This window comes from Podarcis melisellensis (assembly GCF_964234715.1).
Source record: "Podarcis melisellensis genome assembly, chromosome: 17".
Lineage (NCBI taxonomy): Eukaryota > Metazoa > Chordata > Lepidosauria > Squamata > Lacertidae > Podarcis > Podarcis melisellensis.
Genome location: NC_138534.1, coordinates 34,014,606 through 34,033,918, shown reverse-complemented (window position 1 = coordinate 34,033,918; position 19,313 = coordinate 34,014,606). Strand labels below are relative to the sequence as shown.

Sequence of the window (19,313 nt, the reverse complement as noted above, 5' to 3'; positions counted from 1 at the left end):
CAAGAGTCTCCTCCAGCACCATAATACAAAAGCATCAATTCTTTGGCAATCAGCCTTCTTTATGGTCCAGCTCTCACTTCCATACATCACTACTGGGAAAACCATAGCTTTAACTATACGGACCTTTCTTGCAAAAGGCTGTGAATTGCAAGGAGTCCCTCAAGTGCAGCTTTCCCAGGGAGGAGCCGCGGTGGAGGGTTGGGTGGGAGGGGAAAAAGACATGCTTTCCCTTAGCAGAGAGAGTCAGCAAATTCAGCTGCCTGCTCGGGAGGGGAAAGAGCCGCTTCAGAGAACAGCTGGATCAGAGATCTCCTGGGGACACAGGGAGCTTTGCAAGGTAAAAAGGGGCGATGGAGCAATAGCAGGAAGGAGGAGAGCAGCGCTGGGATGCAGCAAACAGAACAAGGCAGAAAGAGAATCTGGAAAGGAGTGGTGCTGCCTTGGTTCATGATCGCTCCCATTGAATTCTGTGGGACACCATGTCAATGGGTGCAGCAGTCTGGAGAGGGGGCAAAGCCTGTTTAGCCAAGAAACGTGAGTCCAGCATCTGGCACAGATGATTTCTTTGAACTACTCACTTTGGCTTCCTCTCATTCACACAACTGTGGAAAGAGCAAAGCACAAGTTTTGGAAGCAGCCGAACTTTTTTTGGGCAAATTCTGGCAGGCGACAACCTCTCCCGCTTGCTTGCCATAAACATGGGTATTTTTCGCTCGCGGAATGATGTTTTAAAGCACTTCGATCTCGCGACACCGTTACAAAAACCCTGTAAGGCAGCCTGGTATTCTTATGTGCTTATTGCAGGCGGGGGGAGGGCCGGATTCTGGGGGGTAGTGTCCTGCCACAGACGCCCACCCACCCCTGGAGAGATGGGCAAGCTGCTTCACAGCACTAACTGTGGAACTGGCTCCCAACAAGAGGCAGGGATGGCCAGCAATTGGGATGGTTTTTAAAAAAACAGAGAAATCCATGGCAAGTACAGCTATCAAAGTCTGCTTGCCAAAATGGCTATTTCATACCTCCACCGTCATTCAGAATCACACTGTCCACAGGTGAAGACAGAGTTTAATAAGAAAGAGAGATCATGGCATATTCCTCAGCTGCAAGGTGAAGTTATCAGTCTTGCCCCCTTCCCCCACGCTTCAGGTGGACTTTCTCTACCTTTTTATTTTTTTAAGTGCCACATGTTGCTTCCATCGTGAGCAAGGAGGCTATTTCAGACATTAGCCTGGAAAGGAATAGGAACGGGCTTGAAATGATTTGGACTGATCACAATGAGGATTCTTCCAGACTTAGACTCACTGCCCTAAAATATCATGCCTGCCTTTGCTCTTTGCTTTCCACATTTTCATATCTTGTGCTCCACCTCTGCTTATATATAAAGTAAAGGTAAAGGGACCCCTGACCATTAGGTCCAGTCGTGGCCGACTCTGGAGTTGCGGCGCTCATCTCGCTTTACTGGCCAAGGGAGCCGGCGTACAGCTTCTGGGTCATGTGGCCAGCATGACTAAGCCGCTTCTGGCAAACCAGAGCAGCGCACGGAAACGCTGTTTACCTTCCCGCTGGAACGGTACCTATTTATCTACTTGCACTTTGACGTGCTTTCGAACTGCTAGGTTGGCAGGAGCAGGGACCGAGCAACGGGAGCTCACCCTGTTGGGGGATTTGAACTGCCGACCTTCTGATCAGCAAGTCCTAGGCTCTGTGGTTTAACTATATATTCCTCTTTTGGAATGATCTCTCTTAGGTCCCAGAGAAGAACTTATGCCCAGCTGCTGTGACGTAGCAATGACCTCTTCTTTGTCGCTACCTGATGGAGACAGTACCGCGGAATTTTGCATTTTAACATTTGCAGACCTGGAGCTGAAAGATCACGGTCCTTCCCCACCCGAGGGCCACCTGAAAGCCGAATTAGATGCCAGGGCCCGAAAGAAGTATGCGTCCGCAAAGAAAAAGGTATTTGGCATCTGGTTCACACGGTTAGAATGTACGCAACCGCCTAGTGATGTGAGCATTGTTGTGCAGATGGCAGCTTCTTGGTATTGGGCCTGAATAGGTTAACTGTGCCCCTGAAGGACCAGGTGCGCAGCCTGGGAGTCATTTTGGACTCATAGCTGTCCATGGAGGTGCAGGTCAGTTCTGTGTCCAGGACAGCTGACTACCAGCTCCACCTGGTACGCAGGCTGAGACCCTACCTGCCCGCGGACTGTCTTGCCAGAGTGGTGCATGCTCTGGTTATCTCCCTCTTGGACTACTGCAATGCACTCTATGCGGGCTACCTTTGAAGGTGAATCGGAAACTGCATTTAATCCAGAATGTGGCAGCTAGACTGGTGACTGGCCGCCAAGACAATATAACACCGGTTCTGAAAGACTTACATTGGCTCCCAGGACGTTTCTGATCACAATTCCAAGTCTTGGTGCTGACCTTTAAAGCCCTAAATGGCTTCAGCCCAGTATGCCTGAAGGAGCGTCTCCACTTCCATTGTTCTGCCCGGATACTGAGGTCCAGCTCCGAGGGCCTTCTGGTGGTTCCCTTGCTGCAAGAAGCCAAGTTACAGGGAACCAGGCAGAGGGCCTTCTCGGTGGTGACGCCCACCCTATGGAATGCCCTCCCAACAGTCGTCAAGGAAATAAACAACTGTCTGACTTTTAGAAGACATTTGAAGGCAGCCCTGTTTAGGGCAGTTTTTAATGTTTGATGTTTTATTGTGTTTTTAATATTCTGTTGAGAGCTGCCCAGTGTAGCTGGGGAAACCCAGCCAGATGGGCGGAGTATAAATAATAAATTATTATTATTATTATTATTATTATTTAACCACCCCCCCAACTTTCCCTGTATCAAATCTGTTCTGAACAGCGTTAGAGACCTAGGAGGATTAAAGTAGGGTGTCAGAGTGTTCAGAGAGTCAGTGCTCTTTGAGTGGGGGGGAAATGTGGTTTGAATGTGCATAGTGTGACCACAGTCTTTGCCTTCTCCAGTGGAAAGGTGGTCTGTGCCCAAAATTCTCCTTTTGTTGTTTTCGCAGGCCTTTGCTCTCTTCGTCAAAGCCAAGGAAGTGGTAGCTGACACTTGCTGCCCTATGTCGACTTGCCAAAGGGCGATTTCCTGGAGATGCTGTCAAGAAACTTTCAAAGACCTGACTGGAATTCACAGACATGTAGCGGCTCAGCATTCAGGCGATGTGGGGCAGCAGACATCCGTGATCCTGAAACAGATGGCAGGCAGTGTCAGTGTCACAAGTAGCCCTGTTTCGTCGGCAGATGAAACATCCAGGCCTAGCAGGCCCCTGTACAGAAGCCAAGAGATGTTCCAGAAGCTTCCAGACACAAGCCATATCGATATCAATGAAATGACAAGGTAAGAGGTTTTTTTGGGTTTTGTTGTTGTTGTTTTTTAACAGACACAAACAGCACCTGGGAATGCACAGTTCAGCAAATTTCAGTTTATCCTCTCCCCCACATCTTAAATTCAAATCTCCACCTTTCTACATCAGTTTGCAGTTTTTTTTAAAAAATAAGGTCATCCGAATAATAATCATATTATTATTTATCCACCTGGCTGGGTTGCCCCAGCCACTCCCCAAAATTTGTCAGCATTGTTAGTGTACATTTCTCCTAATATACTGTGCAATTTTGCCTAAAAATAGATGACCCCCTGTCATGTATGATTGAGCTGAGATACCTGGATAGCAAGGGTTGCACTAATAATAATTTATTATTTATACCCCACCCATCTGGCTGGGCTTCCCCAGCCACTCTGGGCAACTCCCAACAAAATATTAAAATACCGTTATACATCAAACATTAAAAGCTTCCCTAAACAGGGCTGCCTTCAGATGTCTGAAGACACTAGACGACTTGCAGGGTCCCTACAATTCTACGATTCTACGGATACTTCTGCAAGCAATTTCCCCATATATAATCCATTTTTGTATGCTGTTTTCACTGACATATGTGAGCGTTTCCCTCGTTTTTGGTTGGCGAAATACACAGGAAAATTCAGTGAAATACAGAAGTCAAAGGACAGCTGCATGTTGGGTCATGTTTTGGACGGAATTTAACGTTGAGCTGACGCAATTGTTCCGTCAGTGCAAGCGTTTCTGCTTCTGGGGGGACTGATCTCCCTTCCTCCCCCTTCCAAGGTTCTCCCGACCCTCTAACATAGATTTGGGGGAGGCGTGGGGGGGCACACAGTGGGGAGGAGATGGGAGAAAGCCCCATCCCACTAGCAGGAGTCTGGCCCTCTGTTTCGGGAAGTGCAAACGAAATCACTTTTCTCCCCCAAGCCTTACTACTGACCCCGCACAGTTTCCATGTCTTTGTGCTGCAAAGCGGTTTATATATTTGGATAATAACTTTTCAGGTGTTATATGGCCATTGCGGAAGACGTAGTTTTTCTTACGCAAGCTTCTCCCTGCTCCCCCCTTTGTTGTCAGTGACGGTGAGCCTGGCCAAGTTTTGCTGTACTATTGTTACTGTGAGGTGGCAGATCCCCAGGGACTCTGTGACTGGCAGAGCGCTTTGTGCCAACACCTGCATCTCACGGGCAAGGTAAGGAATTCAGCACACTACACGGCAAAGAGTTGCAGCAGATTGGCTGTCCAGAGCTATCCCCACCAGCAGACCTGGCAGGCTAGGGGTGCCTCCCATATCAGGAGTCTCCTATCTGTTCAGACACCTTACAAGAGCCACTGTGGTATAGTGTAGGGCTGATAGGGGACGCAGGTGGCGCTGTGGTCTAAACCACTGAGCCTCTTGGGCTTACTGATCAGAAGGTCGGCAGTTTGAATCCCCGCAACAGGATGAGCTCCCGTTGCTCTGCCCCAGCTCCTGCCAACCTAGTGATTCGAAAGCACGCCAGTGCAAGTAGATAAATAGGTATCGCTGTGGCAGGAAGGTAAATGGCATTTCCATGCACTCTGGCTTCCGTCACAGTGTTCCAGAAGCGGTTTGAGAGCCAGTGTGGTGTAGTGGTTAAGAGCGGTAGACTCGTAATCTGGTGATCTGGGTTCAATTCCCCGCTCCTCCACCTGCAGCTGCTGGGTAACCTTGGGCTAGTCACATGTCTCTGAAGTCTCTCAGCCTCACTCACCTCACAGACTGTTTGTTGTGGGGGAGGAAGGGAAAGGAGAATGTTAGCCGCTTTGAGACTCCTTCACGTAGTGATAAAGCGGGATATCAAATCCAAACTCTTTAGTCATGCTGGCCACATGACCCGGAAAGCTGTCTGTGGACAAACGCTGGCTCCTTCGGCCTGAAAGCAACATGAGCACCGCAACCCCATAGTCGCCTTTGACTGGGTGTAACCATCCATAGGTCCTTTACCTTTACTGTTTACCTAGTGTAGGGCTGGGTGCAAATCATGATGCATTTGCAATGCAAAAATCATACTGCGAAGCCAGCTAATGCCTCTACATAGCTCCATCCTGATTTCAGACATTGTGATACACCAGTATATTGTGATGTTTAGCTGGTGATACTTCACGAAGCTGAAAACCAGCTACATCCTTTGTGATATATCAGTATATTGCAATGTTTTGCGGGTGATACATCACAAAGTTGAAACCCCAATCCTGCTGTTCCCTTCTACATAAAAAGGTAAAGGGACCCCTGACCACTAGGTCCAGTCGTGACCAACTCTGGGGTTGTGGCGCTCATCTCGCTTTATTGGCCGAAGGAGCCGGTGTACAGCTTCCGGATCATGTGGCCAGCATGACTAAGCTGCTTCTGACGAACCAGAGCAGCGCACGGAAACGCTGTTTACCTTCCCGCTGGAGTGGTACCTATTTATCTACTTGCACTTTGACGTGCTTTCGAACTGTTAAGTTGGCAGGAGCAGGGACTGAGCAATGGAAGCTCACCCCGTCGCAGGGATTCAAACCGCCGACCTTCTGATCGGCAAGTCCTAGACTCTGTGGTTTAACCCACAGCGCCACCCGCGTCCCTCTTCCCTTCTACAGAGTTCCATCCTTATTTCAGACATTGTGATGTATTGGTGCATTGCGATGTTTAGCTGGTGATATGTCTCAACATTAAAAACCAGATATCGCCCAGCCCTAGTATAGCGTCAGGCTTTGAGCACTCTGTACCTTTAAAGCGCAGTTGAAGCTCCTTCCCTTGCCCCTCAATGAATTCTGGGCACCGTAGTTTGTTAAGGGTTGCAGGGAATTGTATCTCTTTGAGGGGGGAACTGTAATGCCCATAATTCTTTGAGGGGAAATAATGTGCTTTGAATGCGCATAGCTTGTCAGACTTCCTTCTTCTTCTTTGGCGATCACTCATTATAATAATAATAAATAATAAATTTTATTTATATCCCGCCCTCCTTAGCCGAAGCCGGGCTCACTACTAAAGTACTTAATTAAAATCAAAATTGATGGCAACCATAAACTAAAGTTTTGTAAAGATTGCCAAAGGAGGGAGTCGGGCTGCGCCCTGACCAAAGGCCCTGCGGAAAGATGTCAAATCTTGCAGGGCCCTTGTCTCTTGTGACAGAGCGTTCCAACAGGTTGGAGCCGCAGCCGAAAAAGCCCTGGCTCTGGTTGAGACCTTAATCATTGCTGAGTAAGATTGCCTTCCATGAACACAGTGAGTCCATAAGTGACTGTGGAGGCCAATTCTGGATCCACACACCCTTCCACAGTGGGGACATTGGTTTCCAGGCGGGAGCTGATCACGGCGAGGGTTTGCCAAGCATGCCTTCCTCTTAGCACGTTTCTCCCTCTCCTCCTGAGTTTGAGCGTCTTCAAAGTCCATGACACCTTTGGTAAAGGCTGTTCTCCAATTGGAGCGCTTGCAGGCCAGTGTTTCCCAGTTGTCGGTGTTTATACTACATTTTTAAAAGATTTGCCTTGAGAGAGTCTTTAAACCTCTTATGGGACTAGGACCTGGTAGGACCTAGGGTTCAAATCCCCACTCAGCCACAAAGCTCACTGGTCTCTTAGCCTAACCTACCTCACAGGGTTGTTGTGAGGATAAAATGGGGAGGGAGGAGCCACACATGCCACCTTGAGCTCCTTGGAGGGATTGTGGGCTATAGATGCAACCATAAATAAATCACATTAGTTCCAATGAGGAACTAATTTTCCTGAAATCCAATCCTTTGGAGAGTAAGTCCACCAAAGGCGTTATGCAACCTATAGTGGGTGGACATAGCAGACGACACAGAGATTTCTCCAAGTAGTTCTTTATAAGTAAGCTGGAACTGAACTGAACAGCAAACAGCTCAGCCGGCCTGCTTTTATAGGCAGCCGGCTGTCAACATTGTAACAACAACCGCCCAGGGTTTCCCGCCTAAATTAAGTGGACCTGAGTGAAAACTATATACACAATACCCCCTGGTGGCCAGGGTGAAAACATCAATACTGTACATAACACAACCTGCACTAGCTTTTCCCTTGTATTCCTTACATGCAGCTGTGCGCAATGTGTCGTTTGGGCTGGAAGGCCAAAATCCAACGCAGTGGCGTAGTGTGGGGGGTTCGGGGTGGGGCCGGCCGCACCGGGCGCAACATCTGGGGGGGCGCTCGCACTCGCAGCTCTCTGCCCCTACCTGGCTCCACGGGTTAGGGGGCGCAAATTACTTGCCTTGCCCCGGGTGCTGACAACCCACGCTACGCCACTGATCCAACGCATCCTTTCTTGGATGTAAGCCAATCATTTGCACTTTACTCCCGGGTAGGCCTGAGTTTCGCATCTTGTCTCCTGTCCTTTCCTCCTTGGTTGGTTTCCAGGTGCGAATAGCTTCTGAAGGAATCAACGGAACCGTTGGTGGGAGCAAGATGGCTGCTAGTCTTTACGTAGAGGCGATGCTGTCTCATCCCCTCTTTAAAGGCATTTTGACAAGGGAGGATTTCAAGGTGAGAGACCTGATCTGGTTGGCATGATGCGGAAGCGCCCATTCTTGGTCCTATAGTCAGCATTTCTCGAAGTGCCCTTTCCTCTCCACTTCTAGGGTGGAAGGCAGAGAATCCAGCAGTAGGCAGAGCTAGAGCTCCAAAAGAATGGATTTGCAGCCTGTCAAATCCACTTTAAATGGGCAAACCTGCTGAACGACGGAAACGTATCTGCAAAATAGTAGTTGCTGGCATCTGTCTGTCTTGAGAGACAATGGAGTCTGCCTCCTGGGGTGAAGTCAAACTGCTGCATTAGCAGCACCAAAGTGACCTCTCTGGGGCGCAAGCTTGGGCAGTGTGTATAGAGGCCTCAAGCTGCCCAGATGGCAAGACCCTCCTCGCAGCCTGTCTGATGGGGTCCAAAGGAAAGCAGGGCAAGATGTTTGGCCCCAGCTTGGCTACAGGAATCGCTGGAAGGAGACGTACAAGGCTCCGCTCCAGATTTATTGTGCCTTTTATTTCCCCAAAGATATCCTGCAAGGCAGTGGAGGTTTAGGAGAGTTTTCCTTCTCCTGGATATAACAACAACAATAATTTGTACCTCACCCATCTGGCTGGGTTTCCCCAGCCACTCTGGGTGGCTTCCAACAAAGATTAAAAATACAATATTTTTTGCTCTATAAGACTCACTTTTTCCCTCTTAAAAAGTAAATGGAGATGTATGTGCGTCTTATGGAGCGAATGCAGGCTACGCAGCTATCCAAGAAGCCCGAACAGCGAGAGGGATTGCTGTTTTCACTGCACAGCGATCCCTCTTGCTGTTCTGGCTTCTGAGATTCAGAATATTTTTTTTCTTGTTTTCCTCCTCCAAAAACTAGGTGCGTCTTGTGGTCTGGTGCGTCTTATAGAGCGAAAAATACGGTACATTAAAATAGCACACATTAAAAACTTCCCTGAAGAGGGCTGCCTTTAGATGTCTTCTGAATGTCAGGTACAGTCATACCTCGGGTTGAATGCGCTTCGGGTTGAGCATGTTTCAGTTGCGCTCCACGGCAACCTGGAAGTAACGGAGTGCGTTACTTCCGGGTTTCGCCGCTTGCGCATGCGCAGATGCTCAAAATGACATCATGCGGAGAAGCGGCGAAAAGCAACGCGCACGTGCGCAGACGTGCCATCGCTAGATACGTTTGCTTCTGGATGCGAACGGGGCTCCGGAACAGATCCCGTTCGTATCCAGAGGTACCACTGTAGTTGTTTATCTCTTTGACATCTGATGGGAGGGCGTTCCATAGGGCGGGCGCCACTACCGAGAAGGCCCTGCCTGGTTCCCTGTAGCTTTGCTTCTCACAATGAGGGAACCACCAGAAGGCCCTGGGTGCTTGACCTCAGCATCCGGGCAGAACGATGATGCTACCTTCCCAGGTTGACAAGCCTCATCTCCTCATTTCCCTCTTCAGCAAGTGCATAAACCGCCTTATAGCAACAGTCTGGCAATAGCCTTCAGCTCCAGGAAACAATGCAGCCTGTTGTCTAGGAATGGGGAACTTCAGGTGCCACTGGACTACAACTCCCATCATCCCTGACCATGGAGCACATTGGCTGGGGCTGATGGGAGTTGGAGTCCAACAACGTCCCTGTCTCCACTTGACCTGCCTCCAGTGTAGATCTCTTGGTACATGTTTCTTGTTGGTTTTCTCCCTGCTCCTCAGACCAGCGCAGGAGGAGCCCACTGTTTCACAGACCTTCGGGTTGGCGTCTTTGAAGAAATTGTGCCCATGGGAATCAACCCGCAGAAAGTCTCTTACAAAGAAACAGGTGTGGAGAATAATGATATAATAATAATTTATTATTTATACCCCGCCCATCTGGCTGAGTTCCCCCAGTGGCTCTGGGCAGCTCCCAACAGAATATTAAAAACACAATAAAAAAAATCAAACATTGAAAACTTCCCTAATCTGGGTTGCCTTCAGATGTCTTCTAAAAGTCAGATAGTTGTTTTATCTCTTTGACATCTGATGGGAGGGCGTTTCACAGGGTGGGCGCCACTACCAAGAAGGCCCTCTGCCTGGTTCCCTGCAACCTCACTTCTTGCAATGAGGGAACCGCCAGAAGGCCCTCAGAGCTGGACCTCAGTGTCTGGGCTGAACGATGGGGGTGGAGACGCTCCTTCAGGTATACTGGGCTGAGGCCAACATCTCTTGGCTTTTAGAAGGACTGGGAATTGATGGGTAGGGGGCACCAAACACGGCGGGGGGCTGGTGGGGCAGAGGACAGGGAGCGCAAATCAATGAAAGGCGGAGCCATAGCTAGCGATGGGCGGAGCCGACTGAGTCTAATTTTGCCTTTATCCTCCTTCCTGCTGAGTTCTACTGAGACTAAGGTGGAAGTAGCTGACACCCAGAGCTCTGGCCCGGACAGGTTGTAAAAGCTAGAAGGCAAGTAGGGGGCAGGCTCAGGTTGGTGGAGCCGAGCCCCATTTTCCTTAATGGACCAGCTGCATTGCACTGTAAAAGGAAATGGCCGCTGAATTGATGCCACAGCCTCTGTTTGCTTCCCCTTGCTCTGCCCTTGGAGAACCTGGTTTTCAGGACCTCTTCACCCAATTGCTACTGCAAAGGGAGACTTCAGGCAGTCCCAGTTCACGCACCCAAATTGTTGCTGCCGTATGGATTTGAAACACTTTAATGTTATACCGAAAGATGTCTCATCGGAAGGGGTTTCCTGTTTTGACGCAGGGTTCCCCACACCCTTCCAAAGGGAGGAGAGGAATGCTGTTGGAGTCCGAATTCAAGTTTGGTTTTTATACCTTTCAATTGCTTGTAGGGATCCGTCTGACTCCGAAGGAGTTTCATCTAGAAGTGGAGAAATATCTCTCTCAGGGTAACAAAGGGCAGGCAGACACCATTTTGCTGGACTGCAGGAACTTCTACGAAAGTAAAATAGTAGGTGGCTTTTGAGTTGGCTTTTATTTTCTTCCTTGGGGATTCGAAAGTCTGAAGGAAGCGGATTTTGTCTTTCTTTAATTTATATCCCACCCAGGGCAGCAAACAACATGTGATAAAACAGTAGAAAAGCATATTAAAAACAATTCCAAAGCAGATGCAGCCTGGGGAAGGATTTCAGCTTAAAGCTTTGTTGACAGAGGAAGGTCATCATCAGTAGCTGCCAAAAAGACAACACTTCCTCCTTTCTTTTCCATCTGCTTTCTGCCATGTTTTAAAAATGATTTCATTTATAAGATTTATAGCCTGCCTGTGGGATGCGGGTGGCGCTGTGGGTTAAACCACAGAGCCTAGGACTTGCCGATCAGAAGGTCAGCGGTTTGAATCCCCGCGAAGGAGTGAGCTCCCATTGCTTGGTCCTGCTCCTGCCCACCTAGCAGTTGGAAAGCACCTCAAAGTGCAAGTAGATAAATAGGTACCACTCCGGCGGGAAGGTAAACGGCATTTCCGTGCGCTGCTCTGGTTCGCCAGACGCGGCTTAGGCATGCTGGCCACATGACCCGGAAGCTGTACGCCGGCTCCCTCGGCCAATAAAGCGAGATGAGCACCCCAACCCCAGAGGAGGCCACGACTGGACCTAATGGTCAGGGGTCCTTTACCTTTACCTTAGCCTGCCTGTGGCACTTTCAGATAACCTGTTTATTGAGCATTCTTCATGCTTGCTTTGTAGGGTGGTTAGATGATGTGGCATCAAAGCAAGTGCTACCCCACACTTCCCATTACATTTCCCTGTCACTTTCCTTACCGCAAACATTCCGATCTTGGGGGGAAGCAGGTTTATTGTGCAATCCTTCCCAACTGCGTAGCCTGAATTTGCCAGTCTGTGATTGAATCCTCACCCTGGAAACAGTGGGAGTCTGGAAGTGCCTCTTAATTCTCAATAGCAATAGGACACTGATGCAGAAACTCGACACGAGACTTCCTACTCTCCAGAAGTGTTTCAGTGGCCCCACTTTGCAAAACACTCAAGTTAAGTGACATGCCTTTCTTGTGGCCCCCAGGGACATTTCCAAGGCTCTTTGGCTCCAGACATCAGGAAATTCAGCTACTTCCCCACCTATGTGGATGAGAACCTGGATCTTTTCCGGGGCAAGAGGATCCTGATGTATTGCACGGGAGGAATCCGTTGTGAGCGGGGCTCAGCCTACCTCAGGTCCAAGGTGAGCAGCTGCCTCAGGGGAAAGTACTCGGCCGAGAGAATTTGTGTGTTTCAGAGCACGACTGGGGCAGTCAAATGTTCATAGCTTTGCTGGTTTGACATATAGGTCCACAAATTTAAGAAGAAAAAATGATAACAGCAGAACGATGACAGCACTGGGTAAACTTGAGTTCAGCACTTGAAATAATTATTAAGAAGGAATGGAAAGGGCATAAAGTTCATCTATTCTAAATGCTCTGATTAGAGCTAGATCATCTGTAGCAGCACCCTTAACTGATGAGCCAATACAGTGGTACCTCGGATTACATACACTTCAGGTTCCATACGCTTCAGGTTACAGACTCCACTAACCCAGAAATATTACCTTGGGTTAAGAACTTTGCTTCGGGATGAGAACAGAAATTGTGCTCTGGCAGCACGGCAGCAGGAGGCCCCATTAGCTAAAGTGGTGCTTCTGGTTAAGAACAGTTTCAGGTTAAGAACAGACCCATAGCTGTCAAGCGTCCCTTATTTGGCGGGACAGTCCCTTATCCCAGCGCCATGTCCCGCTGCTGTCCCTTATTGATGAGGCTTCGTTTGGCTGCTGGCTGGGCTTTCTGCTTTTGGCTCGGAAGAGCTCAGAAATTGAACACACACATGCCCAGAAAATCCCTTATTTTGGAAGCTGAACGCTTATTTTCGAGGCTGCTGGTCCCTTATTTTCAAATCTGTAAGTTGACAGCTATGAACAGACCTCCAGAGCAAATTAAGTTCTTAACCTTAGGTACCACTGTATAACTTAGAGGAGGCAAAGAATCTGCTGCAACATCTCTTCAAAACATTTAATTTCTTTCCTTATAGAAACAAATCTCTTTCAAGTGCCACCAGAGGTAACTGCTCAAGCCATTAGCAGACAGGAGAAGCCATCCTGTTATTTCCTGTGCTGTCTGTGTTTTGGCAAACCTTCCCCTAGAGACAAGGTCCTTTAAGGTTCGGAGATTAACACTTGTCCTTTCAAGGCAGTTCACTGAGCTTAGAGGCAACAGATATTACACTTGAGGCCCTGCCCTGATAACCAAAGCAAATGGTCTCCTGTCATTTCACAGTTACCTGGCACAGAATCCCATCTCGCTTGGCTTTTACTTTAAAGAAACGCAAAGCTGGTTTCTCGCCCTCCTGTTTGGTGGAAATGCATTTCAAAATGGGCAGGGAATGCCTGTAAAAAGCCTTTTCAGTCAAGGAACAGAGCTTCTGGGTTTTGGCTGGCAGTTTCCTGGTTCCTCCCTCAGGAACATGGGTCATGTTTCCCTCAGTTTCCTATGTTGCAGCCCTGCTCCCTACATGACCAGCATTCTGAGTTGTGCAGGGCGTCTTCTTATGCATGTATAGAGCAGACTCCCCTGCACAAGGACACGGGTGGCGCTGTGGGTTAAACCACAGAGCCTAGGAGTTGCCAATGAGAAGGTTGGCGGTTCGAATCCCCGCGAGGGGGTGAGCTCCCGTTGCTCGGTCCCTGCTCCTGCCAACCTAGCAGTTTGAAAGTACGTCAAAGTGCAAGTAGATAATTAGGTACCGCTCTGGTGGGAAGGTAAACGCCGTTTCCGTGTGCTGCTCTGGTTCGTCAGAAGCGGTTTAGTCATGCTGGCCACATGACCCGGAAGCTGTACGCCAGCTCCCTCAGCCAGTAAAGCGAGATGAGCGCCGCAACCCCAGAGTCTGTCACGACTGGACCTAATGGTCAGGGGTCCCTTTACCTTTACCTTTTACCCCATGCACAAGTTGTGAATGCGACAGCAGCAACAGTGGGAGCAGACACAGCAGAGGCACCTTGCTTATTATATACTCAGCACCGAGCAACATGTGAGGAGGGCTTAGGTGGAGGGCAAGGTAAGGTAAGGAGAGGGTGGCTTTGCGGTCTAAACCACTGAGCCTCTTGGGCTTGCCGATTGGAAGGTCAACGGTTCTAATCCCCGTGACAGGGTGAGCTCCCGTTGCTCTGTCCCAGCTCCTGCCAACCTAGCAGTTTGAAAGCACACCAGTGCAAGTAGATAAATAGGTACCGCTGCGGCGGGAAGGTAAATGGTGTTTCCTTGCATTCTGGTTTCCGTCACCGTATTTCGTTCTGCCCGAAGCGGTTTAGTCATGCTGGCCACATGACCCGGAAAGCTGCCTGTGGACAAACACCAGCTCCCTTGGACTGAAAGCGAGATGAGCGCCGCAACCCCATAGTCGCCTTTGACTGGACCTAACCGTCCAGGGGTCCTTTTCCTTGCCCACAGGGAGGGCCAGGACATTCAGTACAAGGATGTTCCCTCCCACTTCAGAAAATTAGCAGGTAGTGCAGGTAACAATAACTAAGCCAGTTGTAGACTGGAGAGATGTCTTTGCCTGTGTGTCAGAAATTAATAATGACTCTTGGTGGTTTGGGGCTGTTCTGAAACAGGGCGTATGCAAAGGTGTGTACCACCTCAAGGGTGGCATCCACAAGTACCTGGAAGAATTCCCAGATGGGTTCTACCGAGGGAAGCTCTTCGTCTTCGATGAACGTTATAGCATCTCCTCCAACGGCGATGTGATTTCAGGTAGGTGAGCCTCCTCTCCTGAGGGGCTTTTCTGACATTCAACCCTTTCCCCTTTCCTAGGCTCATTTGTAAACTTTAGTCCAGGGATGGAAGTGTATGGGGTTTCAGGGGAGGGGTAGTAGCTCTGGTGGGGGACACACCATGTTCCTTCTGGGGTAGTTTGTCCACCTTTGGTCCCCACCCTGCACTCCACTCTTTTCTGTGGCTCCTGGAAGCTGTCAGAATGCAACAGCGTCCACACTCTGGGAATGGCTTTGACTGGGCGCCTAAACCTGGCGAGGGTTGTCAATGGGTCTCAAACCCTTGGTGAGTTAGGGACTTGTCCTATATGTGAAGACTGGCTCTGGCAGATTGAGTGGATGAGACCAATAGAGGTTACAAACGGCCTCGGTCCAGTATACCTGAAGGAGCGTCTCCACCCCCATCATTCTGCTCGGACGCTGAGGTCCAGCGCTGAGGGCCTTCTGGCGGTTCCCTCATTGCGAGAAGCAAAGCTACAGGAAACCAGGCAGAGGGCCTTCTCGGTAGTGGCGCCCGCCCTGTGGAACACCCTTCCAGCAGATGTCAAAGCGATAAACGACTACCTGACATTCAGAAGACATCTTAAGGCAGCCCTGTTCAGGGAAGTTTTTAACGTGTGATATTTTACTGTATTTTTGGTTTCTATGGAAGGCACCCAGAGTGGCTGGGGAGGCCCAGCCAGATGGGCGGGGTATAAATAATAAATTATTATTATTATTATTACAACAGTCACGAAGATAGATTCTGCACATGCCGCAGAGGGAAGCAGAGAACTGGGCACAGTAGTTGTGGTTGGGGTTATTTTCATTGGGGTAAAACTGTAAATTATTATTATTATTATTTATTGATTTATTGGTTTATTTGTAGTCTGTATAAGATACAGTGGTACCTCGGTTTACAGACGCTTCAGGTTACAGACTCTGCTAAACTAGAAATAGTACCTCAGGTTAAGAACTTTGCTTCAGGATGAGAACAGAAATCGCACAGCAGCGGGAGGCCCCATTAGCTAAAGTGGTGCTTCAGGTTAAGAACAGTTTCAGGTTAAGAACGGACCTCCAGAACGAATTAAGTTCTTAACCCGAGGTACCACTGTATTGTTTTTTAATGTTTGATGTTTTATTATGTTTATATATATCCTGTAAGCAGCCCACAGTGGCTGGGGAAATAATAATATTAATAATAAATTATAATAATCCCTGTCTTGCTGCTTTCTTAGATCCCCTGCCTCATTCCCTTGGACCCCCATCTCACCTCCCATCTTCCCTGGGCCCTTTTGCCTTTATCTGTCAGGGACTGGCAGGGCTCTGAGGATGGGTGGAAGGGGTAGCGGTGCCAGAGGCTGATCTAGGGGAAGGGGACAGTGATTTATGGGGTTCTGTGCCCCCTGCAAGGCAGAAGCCAGAGCTGGAGGATGGGGAGGGGGTCTGAACAGTCAGAAATGGTGGAGGGAGGACAGGACACACCAGGAGCTGAGGGAGAGATGGTGCCCAAAGCGAGGGGGTTGGCAGAATCCTCCCCTCTGCTGTTGCCCCCCAGGACCAGGAGGGGGCTTGAAAAAGCAGGCGCAGTAACATCTTCCATGTAGGAGAAGTCACAGGTTGCTTGTGCTGCGCCGTCAGACAAGAAGACTTAATTTTTGGCGGGTAGGCATGGCGACCCGTTGCTTGGAACTCAGGCCCAGAGAGGGGAACCAGCTCGCTAAACACCAGAAGTGTATTGTCCGTGTTTGGTGCACCTCAGGAACTACTGTATGTTTGTGCTTTGTCAAGAAAGACTCAAACCACCTGCCATTCATCCTCCTTGAGCCAGATGCGCTTAGGACTCCATCTTGGATCTGAGTACCTCAGCCAATGGCTGCCCGAGATCTTGCTTCTCTGCAATATTAGGCAGGCCTAACCATGAATTTTTGGGATGTGCTGTGGGTTAAACCACAGAGCCTAGGGCTTGCCGATCAGAAGGTTGGCGGTTCGAATCCCCGCCACGGGGTGAGCTCCCGTTGCTCAGTCCCTGCTCCTGCCCACCTAGCAGTTTGAAAGCACGTCAAAGTGCAAGTAGATAAATAGGTACCGCTCCGGCGGGAAGGTAAACGGTGTTTCTGTGCGCTGCTCTGGTTCGCCAGAAGCGGCTTAGTCATGCTGGCCACATGACCCGGAAGCTGTACGCCGGCTCCCTTGGCCAATAAAGCGAGATGAACGCCCCAACCCCAGAGTCGGCCACGACTGGACCTAATGCTCAGGGGTCCCTTTACCTTTACCTAACCATGAATTTAATGCTGCGTAAGGTTTAAGTGGGATTAGGATGGCAGCCTTGTCAATTTCTGCTGCAGAATAGAGCGGGGGGGGGGGGGAATTAAGGAGCACCTTTCCTTTTTGCACTGAGAGGCAGCTTTTGTTGAACGCAGTGCTTTTTTTCCTGGGGGGATGCAGGGCTACGCATACCCCTAAACATTTTATGAATTGAATGGGAGAAGAAACGAATTTTTTATGAATCATCAGTTCCGTTGCTCTCCCCAATGGCAGCCTCATTTCCTGTCACGGTGTTTCCTGAGTCTCAGACGGGCGCGAGAGAATACCCGTCAACATTTTTAAAGGAAAAAAGCATTGATTGAATGTTTCTTGAGCAGAAGTTACAATGAAGGCAGAATAGAAAATTCATCTGGAGCAGGCTTCCTCAACCTCGGCCCCTCAGATGTTTAGAGACTACAATTCCCATCATGCCTGACCACTGGTCCTGCTAGCTAGGGATCATGGGAGTTGTAGTCCAAAAACAGTGTAGGCCGGGGTTGAGGAAGCCTGATCTGAAGGGTCTGCCAGAGGGCTTGGGGAGGGTGGGGTCAGCGGCAACCACAAATAATGGCTATTGGCCAGAGATTTAACCCTCCTCTTCCCTCTTTTCCTCCAGCCTGCCGTTACTGCGGGATGCTCTGGGACCAGTATCGACTTTGCTCCACCCAGCCCTGCCGCCAGCTTGTCCTGGCATGCCCGCAGTGCCAGCTGAAAGGGTTCACAGCCTGCTGCCCCCTCTGCCAGAAGAAAGGCCTGGCGCTGGCTTCAGCTCCTTCCGGACTCTCCTTCAAGGAGGAGTGTGAGTGCACCGGCACACGGCGGCAGGTGCCGGTGGAGCGCATCTAACCAAGGACCCCACATCCTTGGACATCCGCTTGGGGTGCCCGAATCCCAGCTCTCTTTTCAGGGGATTTGAGGCAAGCAGCTTTGCTGACCTCCGGTTTCAGGCAGTTAATCAGGGCTTCATGGCAACGCTATCGCAACTCTCCGAACTAAATTAATGGTGCAAGCATGTACACACAACAGAACTCCCATGGTGCTACACAACCGTTTTCCTTGTGTGAGATGATCGCCCCTTCCCTTCCAGCGGGATGCAGAGCGCTGACAGAAAGCATCACTGCTCTGCTTCTCTGAACCAGGGCAAGACGACAGAGCAACAAGGCACAGTGAGGTGTAAAGAGGATTTCCATTAAAGGAAAAGCACACCACCGACAGGTAGACTCTCATGTGCATGTGCATTGGGAGGCTAGTGTGCTCTGGCTTCCAGCAAATGTGGGCCACCAGTGTGGCCAGTGTGCCCAGTAGAGAACCAGTGTGGTGTAGTGGTTAAGAGCGGTAGACTCGTAATCTGGGGAACCAGGTTCGCGTCTCCGCTCCTCCACATGCAGCTGCTGGGCGACCTTGGGCCAGTCACACTTCTCTGAAGTCTCTCAGCCCCACTCACCTCACAGAGTGTTTGCTGTGGGGGAGGAAAGGAAAGGAGAATGTTAGCCGCTTTGAGACTCCTTAGGGTAGTGATAAAGCGGGATATCAAATCCAAACTCTTTTTCTTCTTCTTCACCACCTGTACATGCAGTGAGTTATGCGCTTGTAGGTACAGGCTGTGATTGGCCTGCAAGTTTCCCAGTCTTCCCTCCCAAAAGGTGAATTTTGGGTAGGAAACTGCGCTGGTTCCCAGTTTTTGTGGAATCCCCACCCCTGCCCAGGTAAGAGATCTGCATGGGGGATCTGAAGAATCAAAATAATCAGAATTGTAGAGTTTGAAGGAATCTTAAGGGCCATCTAGTTCAACTCCCTACAATGCAAGAATCTCAACTAAAGCATCCATGACAAGATGGCCGCCCATCCTCTTCTTAGAAACTTCCAAGAAAGGAGAGTCCACCGTCTTCTGAGGGACTCCCTCCCACTGTCGAACGGCTCTCACTATCAGAAACTTTTTCCTGATGTTTAGTTGGAAACTCCTTTCTTGTAACTTGAAGCCATTGGTTCAAGAAAAAAAAAGCTTGCTGCATCTACCCTGTGACAGCCCTTTAGTTATTTGAATATGGCTACTGTACATCTCTCAAGTCTCCTCTTATCCTGGCTAAACATACCCAACTCCCTCCAACAGTTCCTTGGAAGGTCTGGTTTCCAGATCTTTGATCATCTTTTAGATCAGTGATGGCCAGACTTGGCCCTCCAACTGTTTTGTGACTACAACTCCCATCATCCCTAGCTCACAGAAACGGTGGCCAGGGATGATGGGAACTGTGGTTCCAAAACAGCTGGAGGGCCAAGTTTGGCCATCACTGTTTTAGATAGTAAAAGACATCAGAGACCACAGGTTTGCAAGAGGACTCAGAAAGGCGACTTAAAAGTTCCTTAAAATGCATATATAGAGGAGTAAAGGTGGTTAGCAGGTTCCAAAACAGGGGAGGCAAAACCTCTGTGAAGCAATTTGACATACTC

General features: G+C 49.4%; 1 protein-coding gene across 1 annotated transcript; it reads left to right on the top strand.

The window, feature by feature from the left end:
• The first annotated feature begins 206 nt into the window (after positions 1 to 206).
• TSTD2 (thiosulfate sulfurtransferase like domain containing 2) lies at positions 207 to 18,077 on the top strand. Its single transcript, XM_081894392.1, has 10 exons — positions 207 to 337; positions 1,748 to 1,956; positions 3,029 to 3,360; positions 4,439 to 4,553; positions 7,736 to 7,861; positions 9,547 to 9,652; positions 10,661 to 10,779; positions 11,841 to 11,999; positions 14,421 to 14,559; positions 17,482 to 18,077. Exons 2-10 carry the CDS (start codon positions 1,765 to 1,767, stop codon positions 17,709 to 17,711), a joined length of 1,518 nt encoding a protein of 505 aa, XP_081750518.1. The 5' UTR covers positions 207 to 337; positions 1,748 to 1,764; the 3' UTR covers positions 17,712 to 18,077.
• The last annotated feature ends 1,236 nt before the right edge of the window (positions 18,078 to 19,313 follow it).